A 15,464-nucleotide genomic window follows, 5' to 3' on the forward strand; every position below is an offset into this window, starting at 1 on the left:
ATCATGGCCCATTTAGTTGTTTTTTCTTTTGTCGGATTAGTTTATGTATTTCGCCTGATGCCGGTCCGTTGATTGTTGTTGGGCCTCTTTATTGGTCCGAATTATTATAAACTATAAAACCCTTTTTATGGTGAAAATCCCTAGGCCCAAAACCCGTTTTCTGGTCTCAAGTCGGGGCGTCGGAGTGTGTCCATAGGCCGAGAACCAGCGCTATCTCAGAGAGCACAGAGTATAGAAGACGACGAAGAAATATGCGCATATTACGGAATGAAGTTTCTAGATTTGTATGTGAAAATAGCCATTGGTTCTGCTTTGATTGGAGCTTCTTTGGTTTGTTCATGATTAAATCCGGCTTCTATCTGAGAACCCCTTTTCATCTGTTTCTTCGCTAACCTTAACCTTTCACACTTAGACCGGCTCATTTGTTGAAGTCTGCAGCAAACATGAGGTTTTCGTGTGAATATGGCTTTTTTTGGATCGGCTTATTGATTCTTGTGTTTGACTAAGGTTCGGCTTTTTGGTAAAAACCTTTAGTTCTTTCCAGTTGCTTGTCTGATTGTCATTGGATGCTTCTCCCTGTTGTTTGATGTCATGCTGTCGAATTGTTCCATGTTACACTATGTCAAGAACAGCAGAGCACCTACCACTTTCTATCAAATGATTTCAAATTTTAATTTACTTGTTGTGGTTTCATGTAGATATGAAGTAACTGTTCTGGAGTCCTAGAAAGGGCATAGGAGAGCTCCCTGAAGCACAGGGAATCAGAGAAAAAAACTCACTAGTTTTTATAGGCTTGGGATGAAGATTTCTTCCACAAGCCGTGTTGCTTGATGGTTTGTCTACACATTGGGACCTGAAGTTTCTCACACATGGGAAAACAATTGGATTGGCTATCAATTTTGTGAGTTTTTACAAGTGTTACCTCAAACATAAACACATTCCGTCTATTAATGCTTTTATTACTGTTATAATGGTTTCTTTCCCTCGTTTCTAAACTGGTGTAAGTATACTATTTATTAGCATAACAAAGCGAATTGGATTAATCTTAGTCCGGTTAGGATGCCTATGATTGAATAAAATATATGTGTGTGTGTGTGTGTGTGTGGTGTCAATACAGCAAACCATGGCTTTTGATTTATATGATCTCGATTGCTATTTTTTATGCTTCTGGATTTGTGCCTATAACAAGTCTCTGAAATATGTAAGATTTTGCTGTAGAGGCAGCTGGAGTCCTGGAAGCTATGTTTGAATGCAACCAATTGAATGTTCAAAAATCCTTTTCTTTTTCCTGGGAAGGGGGGATGTTTTTTATAATTTTTTAGCTTCTAAGACACAAGTAGTGTTGTGAAAGATAATGTACATGACACATGGATATGACAACATTAGCATAATGATGGATAACTATTAGTGTATTAGGTGAGTTTAAAGGAGGTGAGACAACATTAATTGGTGGCAATCCACACTTAATATGAAGCATAATGCTGGAGTCACTAGAAACACCATCATTTTACCTTTAGAATGAGTGATGTTATAGCACGCGTCGGTAGAACCTAGCCTCATCCTGCCTATTATAATCAACCATTTCGGTGAAATAACACTGTGCTGTATATTGACATTGGTAACTTGTACTAGAATTATTCCTTCACTGTCTGTTATCAAAATTTAATCTTTCTTAACATCCGAGGGGGATGACTTACCAATTCTAAATTCCCACATATTGAAGCTACTTTGAATGTTATATACAAGTTAAAATACAGTAGAAAGAAGAGCAGCTAAGCAGTATATTCAGATACAGTCGCAAACATGAAGTCATCCTAGCATCAGGGTTGGTCTTGGTCTATACACAACAACTCGCCATCTTATCAAAGCTGAGATTTTAATAAAGCAAACAGCTTAAATTAGGTGGGGGCAGTATCTACACATCTTCTCTCTCTAATTCATATCTCAGAAATAGTCATTATGACATGACTAAGCTTCTCCTATGGCTATGGACATAGTCATTCATGTACTTTAATACTTAAAAGAACAACAAACAAATGGTTTCTAGAAACTATTTATCTAATACTAACACATGGTTTTGCTGCTGCTGTATATGTTGGAGTAACTTTGATTTACATGATGATAAGCAATAAGAAATAAAGGGTTAAAAAAGTAATACAATCTATGAATAGTATCCACCGAAAAAGTCTGGTTGCTCTATAAAGAAGACCTGAGACTAGAAGATGACATGAAACCCACCAATAAATTGGTCTCTCAAGCAAGAACCTACCACCTTTTTAACCCAAAAGGTGAAACTAGTCGGTGTAGTCTCACCACTAATTAAAAGGGAACTTGTTGACAAAGTATTTAATAAACAAGCAATAAAGAGAGCATAAACTATTATTCACTTAAGCAAAGATGAGTAATAGAATAGTAATGGAGAAGAAGATTAAGAATGGAGTGGTAGATGTCTCCTCTTTTCTTCTGGTGGAGGGCAGCGCAGACTCCGAGGCAGATTGTGGACTCTTGAAGCTATGCGAGGATGTGATTATGGCCTGTGATTATGATGATGAAGATGCGGAGTCATGCAGCTGTGATACTGTAGATTCTCTTGAAGTCTTTGACTATGATGGTACTGGTGGTGATCAAGATTGCAGTGGTTATGATGAAGCTAAAGCTAATAAAGAATGCGCAGAAGAGCGAAATTGGTGTAGGTTGTGGTTGGGAGTTGCAGGCTTGGAATATATGTCGACTGAGAATGGAGAAGAGGAGTCCAAGGCTGATGCTAAGTGGAGTAAAGAGGTTATAGATCAAATGGAGGACAGTCTCTTTTGGGAAACTTGCCTGGCAGTAGGGTACCCATAGATTTTATTTGCTCTACTAATTTATTTTTTCTTATGTAGATTTTAGTATTTTGATTTTTTTTCTTTATTATTAGTACTCTTTTATTTGCTTTCGATAGATTTTAGAACGAATTAGGATACAAGTTTGCCAAAGATTTACCTTAAAGGTTATATTTATATATACAGTTTTTTTTTTATATAATTGTTATAAGTTCTTTTATTAATTGAATTTTTTACCGATTTAAAATTTTAAAAAAAATTTATCAACTTAAAATAAAAAAAAATATTTATAAATTTAGAGTTTTACCAGGATTTTAAACCCTATATGGTGTGCGCTTATTTTGACGCTTTTAAAAGGAAAAATGCCAGAATTGTTTTTTAACTACCAGCCAATATTTCCAATGGTGGCCTGGCGCCATTGGCAGCGGCGCCAAGGCCATGCCAAAGTTTATATATATTTTTTTATTTTTTTAATTGTTAATATATTATAATAATATATTTATATTATATTAATTTAATAATTTTATTTATAATTTTTAATATATAATATTTAATATATTATTAATATTTAAATAAAAAATTATTGATGTTATATAATTTTAATATTATAAAATTAATATTATATTATAATTAGATATATAAAAATAATTCAGTTATATTTATTTAATAATAAAAGATTTTAAATTATTTTTTATAATATATTTTATTATTTTTAATATATTAATATAATATACTGTAATTAAATAATATCAATAATTTAGTATATGTTTAATTACATAATAATATCATATTTAAATTTAAAAATAATTATCAATTTAATTAGTACCAACTGTAATAGTATTATTTTTAATATATTATTATAATAATATTGCAATTAAATAATATCATTTATAAATTTACTAATATTTAGTTATTATATTTTACTATTTTTAATATACAGAAATTCGATAAAAATTGATAACAAAGGATTTATAAAAAAATATTTAGAATTATGATATTATTTTGTTATTATTAAATGTGTATAAAATCATTGGATTTTTTATAATTTATCGAGGAGAAATTAATTAATTACTTAATTTATTTATTTTTTCTTAATGTATTATAAACAAGCCAATCATCACGTACAATATTTATCCTTGATGAATTATATTTAAAGTTATAATATTATCATGCTATTAAGTATTGTATGAGATAATTATTGTTTATAATTTATTAATAAGAAATAAATAAATAAATTAATTTAATTGCAGAATATATTAATTATTTTATTTATTTATTTATTTTTTCTCTTTAATGAATTACAAATAATTTAGTGATTTTGTGTAACATTTAATCACCGGATAATTTTATCTCATAACTCTAATTATATTAATATTTAAATATATTTTATCTCACAATATAAAATGCTAATATATTTTATTATTAATATTTAAATTAAAAATATTAAGATTGCATGAAAGCAGTTCAATAAAATATAAATTTAATTTTTATAATTTTAAAGATTCATGTTAATTAATTAATTTATTTATCTACTTTTTCATTAATTATTTAATTAAACATTTAATAACAGCGGAATATTATAATTTTAAATATTTTTTATTATTAATTTTTATAATATTTTTATATATTAAAATAATAAAATATGTAAAAATATAATAATTAAATATCAATAAATTTATAATTATAAATAAATTTATAATTGATATTATTTAATTATAATATTATTATAATAATTTATTAAAATTAATTAAATATATTATAAAAATTTATTATCATAAAAAATATAATATAAATAAAATATTAAATTAATATTATATAAATATATTATTATAATATATTAATAATTAAAAAAATAATAATAATTTAGCACTAAATTATTATTTTGAAAAAAAGATTTGAGGCTTCTTTAAAAAGCGTCAAGTCCTGTAAAACGGGTCAAGTATGGATTTTGACAGCGAGATAGCAGTTAAATCTCATTTTCTTTTTTTTTTTTTTTTTTTTCATCACCTCCAAATGACAAATAGCCCTTATTAATTAGTTCTATCAATATTCTTTTATAGTGACGCCGACCAGAAGTGTATAAATATCAAGAGCTTTAAAAAAATACACATCTTCAAAGGCTTTTTCTGTAAGGGGCCTTTTCGTCATCAGACTGATAGGTGGTGGCCCTGACCTGGTTGGGCCTTCTAACTCTGGGTTCCTTCCCTCCTAATCGCTCCTTTTCTATCAAATTTTCTATGATTAATTAATTAAAATCTCTGCTTAAAAAAAAAAAGTTAATTGATCTGCTTACAAAAGTTTTTCATTGTGCATTGAAATTCAAATCATCATATTGAATATTTTAAATATTTATAATTAAATAGATATAAATAAAAGAAATTAATAAAGGTAGTTACTTTTTTCAGATACACACGACAGAAATAATATTATAAGATTAAGCAACCTTTTAAGTAATCTCTGTAAGGTAGAATTACTGGGAATTTTAGGTTTTTTAAAAATTTATTATTTTATTTTATTTTAAAATTATTCAATAAAATATTTTTATATTTTATAAAATTAAATTTTTAGTTTTCTTATAAATAATTATCAGTCAAATTATTTTATTTTTTTATTAAAGGGACTAAATAAGGGTAATATTTAAAATTATAATATTTAAAGCGTTTAATGGTTGTTTTAGCAAAATAATTAAAAAATTAAATTTTATAAAATATAGTGATAAAAAAAAATGAATTAGTAAATTTTCTAAAAACGCGTCGATACCACTTTTCTAAAGTTTTTTTTTTTTTAATAAATGGTTTAATTATCATTAGCTTGAAAAATAAATTAATAAGCCTCACCATATAAATGCATGAATGAACACAGACGTCGGAGACAATAATTCATCAAATTAAGATTTGAAAAATGCACTATTTTCTTCCCCATTATCATTTCTTTTCTTTGGACGTGATTAGCGGGGTATGGGTTTTTTTATTTTATTTTTTTAATTATATTTAAATCATATATTAAAGGACATAATTAAGAAATATATATTTTGCATCAAAATTTTGTCCCGAGGAGATTGGTTGAACAACTCCACATGCATATATGTTCCTTTAATTACATTATTAAATATAAAATTAGAGATCAATCACAAATCATATATTAAATTAAAAGGCAACCACCAAGAGTGCTCAAATTAATTAGCTTATGCGTATACGTTTTTATTTATTTTTTATGCCATTTGGTAGAAATGAAATGATTAATTAGATTCTATGCCAACCTTGCTTTTTCTTAATTTAATCAACCCTTTTATACACCCTTCCACTTACTTTCCCCCCTCCTTTTTTTTTTTTTTTTAAATTTTTCTCCCTCAAATTTTAATATCTTTATTACTTAAAATGGTTGTTTATTTGTTAACTTATTAATATATTTATATTTAATATATAAATCTCAATATATTGCCTAAATAAACCTTCAGCAATGAATATAAAAACAAGGACTTGATAATGGTTGATTTATTAATGAGATCGTGTTATCCATGCATATTTATAAAACTGGATCTATAAACCTAATTATATAAACTACACTATATATTCATCAAACCCTGACAAGTTCAGACTAAGCATGTTAAGAAGCACAAGTCAACCAGAATCTCTTAATTTTAAAATTCTGCTTTTTTATGGTACCAAGCAAGCTGGTAAAAGACCATTGTCTCAGTGATAGATATATAAGGAAGCCTAGCCCTTCGTTAGCTTTGCAGTAGTGCAGCACAAGAGAGATAGAGGGAGAGCTTAGCGAGAAAAAATTAAAAAAATGAGGACTAGCTTTAGCTTAGCTTTCTTCTTCTTGATAACCATTGCATTAGCTTATGCAATAGGAGTTTGCTATGGAGGGGAACTGAGGAAAGACTTCTACAAAGATACTTGTCCAGAGGCTGAGGACATTGTGAAGAGTATCATTTGGAAGCGTGTTGCAAGCAATTCAACATTGCCTGCCAAGTTTCTAAGGATGCATTTCCACGACTGTTTTGTTAGGGTAACTTTTCTCCATCTATTCCATATACTATATATTTCTTTTCAACACACATATGTATATTATTTTGTCCTCTTCGGGCAGGGCTGTGATGCCTCTGTGTTGCTGGATTCCACGACAAATAACACTGCGGAAAAGGCAGCAATTCCAAATCTATCTCTAGGAGGCTTTGAAGTGATAGATGAGGTTAAGGCCCAGCTAGAGAAGAAATGCCCTGGAGTGGTTTCTTGTGCCGATATTGTTGCTCTAGCCGCTAGAGACTCTGTTTCCTTCCAAGTATATGTGAACATTAATTTCAGGAATTATTGTCACTATTAATTAATTGGTTTCCTTGGCCCTAATAACTAATGGACTTCATTTTTTTTGTATGTCTGTTGCTGTGGTTAATGAGCTCAGTTTAAAAAGCCAATTTGGGAGGTGCTTACTGGTAGAAGAGATGGATCAATTTCTCGAGCATCAGAGGCTCTCTCCAACATCCCTTCACCTTTCTTCAACTTCACCCTTCTCAAACAGTCTTTTGCTAACAAAAGCCTAACAGTTCATGACCTTGTCGTCTTATCTGGTAAATTTTTTAATGCTTTAATCATTTTACCACCCATGCATTTCCTTTATTGGTCAAAAAATTGACATTAGATGTATATTCATTACGTTTGGTAAGGTGGACACACCATTGGGGTAGGACACTGCAACTTCTTCAGCAACAGGCTATACAACTTCACAGGAAAAGGTGACGCAGACCCTTCTCTGAACTCAACCTATGCTTCTTTCTTGAAGACCCAATGCCGAAGCCTCGCAGATAACACAACAATAGTTCCAATGGACCCCTCCACCCCCTTATCTTTCGACAACAATTACTACAAAATTCTCAAGCTGAAGGAAGGCCTTTTCCAATCTGATGCTGCACTTCTCACTGACAAGGGCTCTAGAAATATCGTCGACGAATTGCTGGACTCTGGAAAGTTCTTCACTGAATTTTCACAATCCATGAAGAGGATGGGATCCATCCAAGTGCTTACTGGAACTGCTGGAGAAATCAGGAAGAACTGTAGGGTGGTGAATTCTTGATGGCTGTTGCCTTTATGATTAAGAAAGCATCTTGAAAAAGTTTCAGCATTAATTTATTTTGTTATGTTGAGTTTATTTCTGAGAGTGTTCAAAGTAATAAGTTGGCTGATGCATGAACCAACATATTGTATTAGTAGTTTCCTTTACTCTCTTCTGTAACCAAAATTTTCTTTATTTTTACAATGTTTACTATGAGGAATAAATATGCCCAATTAATTTGTTTGATTTGATGTTATATAATTATTTTTTATATAAAAAAAATCATTATAGGTATAATGTTGTTCTCGTAATATAAACTTTAATTTCCATAATTTTTATCTATTTTGAAAAAGCAAAAATGTAATTTCTTTTATTATCTTTTGAATTATACCCATTTTAAATATAGTAAATTTTATTAAAAATTGAGAAAATTTTTAATTAATTTCTTAAAAATAAAATAAAATAAAATAAAATTATAATAATTAATTTATGTACTACTATAATCTAAAAAAAGAAAGTATATAATAATTTTAAAACAATAAAAAAAAAAAGAAAAATGATGGAACAGATGGAGTATTTAAAATTTATTTATTACATAGAAAAATTAAATTAAATGGAAATATTTTTTATTTTATAAAAAAGTTAATTGTAATATATTTTATGAAAATAAAGTATTCATTGAGTAATAGATAAATTAATCTTAAATTTAAAATATATTAAATACTATATTTTTTTATCTTGAACAAAATTTTCAGTTATTAATCTCATTTTGTAAAGCAAATATTTGATCCTCCTTTTTATTGTTGGAACTTAAAGGCAACATTGCAGACACATTGAATCATCAACATAGGTGCAGAATCATGGTTGGAATACATTAATCAATCAGCTTTCTTAATTTAATGGAAAGAAGTCAAGTTCCTTGTTTATTTCAATTCAGTATAAAAAAATATAAATTCATCTTTCAGCAATTATTACAAGCAAAATGATACCTTGCTCCAGAGTTAATTAAACATCTTGCAGCTGGCAATTTTCTTCAAATGGAGAGATTAGGGTTCTCTTAAAATAACTTCATCTTTCAGCAATAATTAGAAGCCACCAGAAATAATAATTAATTTTATTTTTGCCTTCAAAATGAGAGATTGGGATATATACTCTGTCGCAATTAGAAGACTTTGTTAGATAAACCCTGGTGCGTAGTTAATGCTTATCATGACAAACTATAAAGAAAGTTTTCTAAGTCGTCAAATAGAAGTCAATCGATTTTTCTTTATTTTTTTTTTATGTATTCTTCAAATCGACCAATTAATTAACAATTAAAAAAATTCAGAGATTAATTATTGGGTTCATTCATGTTGAAGTAGTTGACTTTGATCGTTCATAATTATTTGTTCATGAAGGTAACAAAGTATGTTTATATATAATTTTTTATTACCTAGAGTCCAAGAATCAAGGTGGATTTGTCTGCTTCAGGTTAACTATAAAAACGGTATTTTGGTGGGTTCATTGTTCATTCAAGTGATCACCCAGAACAACTTAAAACCTTTTTCCTTAGTATCATCTCATTCAATTTGGTTTCTATTAGCGAAAATGAAGCCTAATAACTTCATTCTCCTTTTCATTTCTCTCTTATTGCTGACCGTTCTCAACCTTTCCAGTGGAAAGGATCATGGAAACAAAGGTGGTAATGGTGATCATGGTAAGAAACATGATCATAATAATCATGGTCAGGGACATGGAAATGAAAAAGAGAGTAGTTGCCCTCAGCTTGAGAGAATTTCAAGGGACATTACATGGAGGAGATCTGCAGCTAACCCTGCCTTGCCAGCCAAGCTATTAAGGATGCATTTTCATGATTGCTTTGTGAGGGTATAATTATATATCTATACATGTACACTAGCTAATTTTTAACATTTATATTTGATTCTCATGAATTCTTCATCAAAATTATATTGGTGCATGCAGGGATGTGATGCCTCAATATTGTTGGATTCGACTGGTGGCACGGAGGCTGAGAAGGAAGCTGTTCCAAACCGATCGTTAGCAGGATTTGAGGTCATCGATGAAATAAAAGCCAAAGCAGAAGAAGAATGCCCTGGACTTGTCTCATGTGCTGATATCGTTGCCTTGGCTGCAAGAGATGCTGTTGCTTTCCAAGTAAGACTACAAGGATTTTAATCAATAATTATGTATATGCACAGTAACTAAGACATATTTGGCTAAATTAAATATGCAGTTTCGAAGATCTTTATGGCCTGTTTCATTTGGGAGGAAAGATGGGAGAGTTTCTTTGGCATCTGAAGCCAATGCAACTTTACCATCCCCAGCAGCGAACTTCGCCACCCTCCGACAACAATTTCAAAGCCTTGGGCTGGATGTTGTTGATCTTGTTGCATTGTCAGGTCATTTTCCTTTCTCTCCTCTTCTTAAAACTCTCTCTCTCTCTCTTTGAGCTATATCAACTGACTCATATATATATGTTTTACAGGGGCTCACACCATTGGAGTATCGCACTGTGCAGCATTTTCGGATAGGATTTTCAATTTCACGGGGAAAGGAGACACAGATCCTTCACTTGATCCAGACTACGCAAATTTCTTGAAACAGAAATGTTCCAACCCTCCAAGTCTCACTACCACAGTTGATATGGACCCTGGAAGCTCACTCTCCTTTGACAGCCATTACTTTGAAGCTTTATTCCAGAACAAGGGCCTATTTCAATCAGATGCCACTTTGCTCACTGACCCAGAAGCAGCTCGGCTAAGCAGGACTTTTCAAAATCAAGGGGCTTTCTTTGCTCGCTTTGGTCAGTCAATGGTGAAAATGGGTTCAATAGTTTCAGGAGAAGAAGGAGAGATTAGGAAGAACTGCCGCGTCGTTAATTAATTAATTGACGACGACTGATTACAACTGGTGATTTTCTTGTGTATTGATTAAGCAAAAGCTAATTGATAAAATATAGAAATTATATTGATTTCAACAATTAAAAAAAATATATGTATTATTATTAGCGAGAGAATCTTGCTAAATTATATATAATAAAATATTTATTTCCTCCATTTATATAATTTTATAAATTTGCACTAATTTTTTTTTTTAAAATAACTTAACATAATTTTTTTGGTTATGTTTATTGTGTAAAAAAAGAGTCTATTTTATATGTAGAATAAAATTCAATAAGAGGGGAAAATTAATTTAAAAAATGTGTCTCTCAAGAAAAAAGAAAAAAAAAGTGAAGAATTACGCACAAAAACCGACCACATAGAGAATTGCAATGTCTGAGCGAGTAATGTTTGGATTTGAATCTACGCTATCCCATATTAATTAGGATAGTATACATGTATCCCTCTGGCCATTTTATAACCCGGAAAAAAAAAATTAAAAATTAAACATAATCAAACAGCGGTGGATTTGTTTTCTGTTCCTCTTGTATTCATGATGAGTTGTTGATACATTCAGAAATCTTTTTTTTTTGGCGAAAATTATATTCTTTAGCAAATTCTATATATGTAGATTGAATTGGCTGATAACAAGTTTTGGGGAAATTTTAAATTTAAGAGTTAAAAGGAAGACAATCATAAGTTTCCCTTTGTGGTTCTTTTGTATCTCGATATTTTCGTATTTTTCTGTTCCTTAAACCTAACTTATTTTTTCTCCTTCTCCATGTAAAACGATTTGTATCAATTGACCATCAATGAAAAAAAAGATGTTGTTGTCCCTATTAAGAATTCTAGAGATATTTCGATCGTCACTTATGATTTTTGTACAGTGAAAATGTTTCTTACATACAATTCAATCAATTTTCATAATATGCAGACCTCTTTGCCAGATTTATGACATCCTTTAGAGGGGTATCTATTATAGAATTAAAGATAAAAAGATATTTGTTTCGGATTTTTAATAATGTTGATTTTAAAAATATAGGGAATGGGGGCCCTTGATTGTACAATCGCTTGTTTGAAATGAGATACAAGATAATGAAAATCCTCTCCATATCTCTTCAACTCATTGTGATTTTTGAGTTCTGATTAAAAACCTCCATTGTGGTTATTATAAAGAGACATTGGCTAAATTGACATGAGATTTTATTGGCCACTATAAAGTGTATGATATGAAAAATGCTTCAGTTATGTCGTCGGAAACGTTTAATGATTTATATTTGAGAGATAAGAAAGAAAAAACATTTTTGTCAAATTATCTTATGTAGGAGTTTAGACATGCAGAAGCATTTTTGCCAAATTATCTTATATAGGGTTTGATTTTGAATAATTGTAAATTTTTATTAAATTCAAGAACTAATATTTTTGTTAAATGGGTTTATCCTAATATTACTCTAACTGCTCATATTTTGGCTAAATAATCCTAAAATGAAATTTTATTAATATAATAAGTAGTTTTGCTTTAAAAAAAAAATTTAAGGAAAAATTTAGTACATTAAATTATTAATGGATTCGTAAAAATTTAATTATCTTGAAAAATGATTCTAATCCTGATGGGCATATCCGACATTCCTAGTACATTAAATAAGTAATCAATTAAGAAACAAAAACATTTATTCAAAAAAAGAAATAAAATTTTAATTCGATTTTGTATTCATTTCGGTTTGATTTTCAATTTTAAAAATTTTAATTATTTTAATTCGGTTCGATTTTAATCAGAAAAAATAAAAAAAAAATCAAACTGAACTGATTAGTAATAATAATATGTTATTTTCAATAATGTTAGAGATTAGATTATATTAAAATTAAAATATTTTAATTAAATTTTAAAATACTAAAAATAAAGTATAAAAATAAAAAAATTATTAAAAATTTAATTTGATAAAATTAAATTAAATTAAACCTATTCAATTCAATTTCTGATTAAAATCAATTCGATTTAATTTTTATGAATATCAAAATTTTAATTTTTGATTTGGTTCGATTTTAAATTAAACTGATCGAATGCTAAGTTATTGAGGCGTTGAATTTATTTTTCTTTTAATTTAATTAAATATATTTATTATCGAATTAAATGTATTAAATTTTATATTAATATAAAAATAAAGAAAAGTAGAAAATAACTATTTTTTTTCAATTTTATCTTTATATCAACTAAATAAAATTATTATTTTATAAATACCTAACATTTACCATTTCTCTTTTTTTCTATTCCTATAATTTCCTAAAGCCTACTTTATAATTTTTTTTTCCAAGTATCTAGTAAATAACTGGAAAAAAAATTGTTGATACCGAAATAATTAAGTGAAATAAAATATAATTTTAACCAAAGTATAGTAAATGATTTAATTATTTTTATAATCAGCATACAAATATTTAAAAAAAATTAAAAATAGATGAATTGATTTATTAATTAAAATTCAAAATCATGATCTTAAAATTTTTATCATCACTGAATTAACTTTCATTAGCAGATATTAATTAATAATCAAGACAATTACATTTCGCAGACGTAGACGTGAAATGTTGAAAGTCAAAGTTACCAGAAATGAAGGCACCGCGTGCCAACTTCGTTACAGGAAGGATGCTTAATTACTTGAAAGAAAAAAAGAACAATCAAAATCCAAATTCCAAGTGAAGTCTAATTAATTTATTCCCCATTCTAAATGCTACTGCTTTCACCTAATCAAATAATCCGTTACTTTTATATCAAGCGATCACAGCCGTTCACAACTGACAGTTTTATCTTCTCTCGTATGCCAGCCTTCTTGCTACTATCTGATCAACATTCCTAAATTACTTAATTGTTCATTAATCAATCGGTGGCGGAGATTGTTTATGGACAAGTTGTGCTGATTATTATATTAATTCATATTGTCGAACATGTCTTCGAGTTGAGCCTATAAATCCGAACGCGCTTGCGAGCTTTTAGATGCATGGTCTGCCTTGGGCTTTCTTATTCATTTCTCATTCTACTATATACTCTGCATTCTGTTGTTGTTTGCTTCACTTGTTTGATTTATTCTTGAAGTAGCTAGCTAGAGCCAAAGAAAAGAAATGATGGGTAGAGAAGGCATATGCGTTATGCTATCACTTGTTGTTTTTGGAGCTCTCACAATTCGTAATGCTGATGGGTTGAAGCAGAATTTCTACCACACAAGTTGCCCACAAGTTGAGCCCACTGTGAGCACAATCACAAGAAATAGGGTCCAAAGTAACCCAGCTTTGGGCGCTAAACTCTTGAGGATGCATTTTCATGACTGTTTTGTTAGGGTATGCCCTAATCTCTTCATGCACCAACTTAACTTCTATTTGTACTAACACTTTTTTCTTTCAAGCAAGTTTTGAATCCAACGATCATTTATATATAGATATAATTAAGAGTGTAGTTATGATTTGACGTGTGTTATAGGGATGCGATGCATCGATACTGTTAGATGCAGTTGGAAGTACCAAAGCTGAAAAAGATTCAATTCCAGATGGATCATTGTCAGGTTATGATGTGATTGATGAAATTAAATCTGAACTCGAGCAAATTTGCCCTGGAGTTGTTTCATGTGCAGACATTCTTGCCTTGGCTGCTCGTGATGCTGTTTCCTTTCAGGTAATACGTAGTTTCGTCATGAATATAAATATATTTCTATTTGCACATTTAATAAAAAAAGTTTACTCCATTGATTGCCAGTTTAATAATCCTTTATGGGAAGTCCTAACTGGAAGAAGAGATGGCAACCTTTCTCTCGCATCTGATGTGGATGCAAACCTTCCCTCGCCTTTCTCAGACTTCAACACTCTCTTGCAACTATACAACGACAAGGGTCTTGATCTTGATGATCTTGTGATTCTATCAGGTATAAAATTTCATCAATGTTTAATGGATGGAGGGTGCAATTATCATTTAATTAAAATTTAAACTGGAGCTGCAGGTGGTCACACAATAGGAGTTGCTCACTGTGCTACTTTCTCAAATAGGCTGTATAACTTCAATGGCAATAATGGAAGTGATCCTTCACTAGATCCAGACTACGCAGAATTCTTGAAAACCCAATGCCCTAATCCATTCGATCCAACAACGGTGGAGATGGATCCTCAAAGCTCAATGGTGTTTGATAAGAGTTACTTCAGTATCCTTCTCCAAAACAAAGGACTTTTCCAGTCTGATGCTGCACTTCTCCAAGATGAACGATCCGCCAGAATTGTAAGACAGTTGAATACATCTAATGACTTTTTCGCCAGGTTTGCCAACTCGATGAAGAAAATGGGGGCCATTGAAGTGCTTACAGGAGATGCTGGACAGATTAGGAAGAATTGCCATGTTGCAAATCCTCAAGGATAAAATAATTATATATAGAAATAATAATAAAAATTCATAATAATCCACAATGAATAATGATATTTTTATATCAATGAAATGAAAATGTTTAATTCTAATTATTATTGTTTATATATCTCGTTCAACCCATCAGTCCAATCTTGTTTTTTATGAGTTATTTTCTCTTGCATACTGATGTAAAAAGAAGAAAACGAAAATTGAAACATGACAATACTTTAAGGTTAACTTTCTGTCTGAGTGTAGACAGTGAATATAGGCAATATTCATGGGTCAATTGGTGCATGCATTGTTTTATTCTCGTCCAACGTTATCTGACCT

At 29.8% G+C, this 15,464-nt stretch overlaps 4 protein-coding genes across 5 annotated transcripts; all 4 read left to right on the forward strand.

Moving 5' to 3' along the window:
- The first annotated feature begins 135 nt into the window (after window positions 1-135).
- Window positions 136-3,017, forward strand: LOC110601647. Of its 2 annotated transcripts, none has more exons than XM_021738861.2 (2): window positions 136-507; window positions 699-3,017. In XM_021738861.2, the coding sequence occupies exon 2, from the start codon at window positions 2,398-2,400 to the stop codon at window positions 2,842-2,844; it is 447 nt and encodes a 148-aa protein (XP_021594553.1). In that variant the 5' UTR covers window positions 136-507; window positions 699-2,397; the 3' UTR covers window positions 2,845-3,017. The 2 variants fall into 2 exon arrangements, with proteins under 2 accessions (XP_021594553.1, XP_021594555.1); XM_021738863.2 differs by having other exon boundaries at window positions 154-284.
- Window positions 3,018-6,460: 3,443 nt separating this feature from the next.
- LOC110601645 (peroxidase 24) lies at window positions 6,461-8,123 on the forward strand. The gene is made up of 4 exons (XM_021738859.2): window positions 6,461-6,836; window positions 6,918-7,109; window positions 7,230-7,395; window positions 7,492-8,123. Exons 1-4 carry the CDS (start codon window positions 6,615-6,617, stop codon window positions 7,896-7,898), a joined length of 987 nt encoding a protein of 328 aa, XP_021594551.1. The 5' UTR covers window positions 6,461-6,614; the 3' UTR covers window positions 7,899-8,123.
- Window positions 8,124-9,405: 1,282 nt separating this feature from the next.
- Window positions 9,406-10,949, forward strand: LOC110601644 (peroxidase 24). The gene is made up of 4 exons (XM_021738858.2): window positions 9,406-9,743; window positions 9,840-10,031; window positions 10,111-10,276; window positions 10,363-10,949. The coding sequence occupies exons 1-4, from the start codon at window positions 9,465-9,467 to the stop codon at window positions 10,758-10,760; spliced, it is 1,035 nt and encodes a 344-aa protein (XP_021594550.1). The 5' UTR covers window positions 9,406-9,464; the 3' UTR covers window positions 10,761-10,949.
- A 2,849-nt stretch (window positions 10,950-13,798) lies between these two features.
- On the forward strand, window positions 13,799-15,194 carry LOC110601646 (peroxidase 24). Its single transcript, XM_021738860.1, has 4 exons — window positions 13,799-14,086; window positions 14,226-14,417; window positions 14,499-14,664; window positions 14,740-15,194. Exons 1-4 carry the CDS (start codon window positions 13,871-13,873, stop codon window positions 15,147-15,149), a joined length of 984 nt encoding a protein of 327 aa, XP_021594552.1. The 5' UTR covers window positions 13,799-13,870; the 3' UTR covers window positions 15,150-15,194.
- The last annotated feature ends 270 nt before the right edge of the window (window positions 15,195-15,464 follow it).

The sequence above is a fragment of the Manihot esculenta genome, chromosome 15 (assembly GCF_001659605.2).
Source record: "Manihot esculenta cultivar AM560-2 chromosome 15, M.esculenta_v8, whole genome shotgun sequence".
In the NCBI taxonomy this organism is placed as follows: Eukaryota; Viridiplantae; Streptophyta; class Magnoliopsida; order Malpighiales; family Euphorbiaceae; genus Manihot; species Manihot esculenta.

Coding starts and splice junctions, on each gene's coding strand:
- LOC110601647 (XM_021738861.2), top strand. CDS start 2,398: ATGAGTAATAGAATAGTAATGGAGAAGAAGATTAAGAATGGAGTGGTA.
- LOC110601645 (XM_021738859.2), top strand. CDS start 6,615: ATGAGGACTAGCTTTAGCTTAGCTTTCTTCTTCTTGATAACCATTGCA. Junction 6,837..6,917: donor TCCACGACTGTTTTGTTAGG/GTAACTTTTCTC, acceptor CTCTTCGGGCAG/GGCTGTGATGCCTCTGTGTT. Junction 7,110..7,229: donor GAGACTCTGTTTCCTTCCAA/GTATATGTGAAC, acceptor TAATGAGCTCAG/TTTAAAAAGCCAATTTGGGA.
- LOC110601644 (XM_021738858.2), top strand. CDS start 9,465: ATGAAGCCTAATAACTTCATTCTCCTTTTCATTTCTCTCTTATTGCTG. Junction 9,744..9,839: donor TTCATGATTGCTTTGTGAGG/GTATAATTATAT, acceptor TGGTGCATGCAG/GGATGTGATGCCTCAATATT. Junction 10,277..10,362: donor TGATCTTGTTGCATTGTCAG/GTCATTTTCCTT, acceptor TATGTTTTACAG/GGGCTCACACCATTGGAGTA.
- LOC110601646 (XM_021738860.1), top strand. CDS start 13,871: ATGATGGGTAGAGAAGGCATATGCGTTATGCTATCACTTGTTGTTTTT. Junction 14,087..14,225: donor TTCATGACTGTTTTGTTAGG/GTATGCCCTAAT, acceptor CGTGTGTTATAG/GGATGCGATGCATCGATACT. Junction 14,418..14,498: donor GTGATGCTGTTTCCTTTCAG/GTAATACGTAGT, acceptor ATTGATTGCCAG/TTTAATAATCCTTTATGGGA.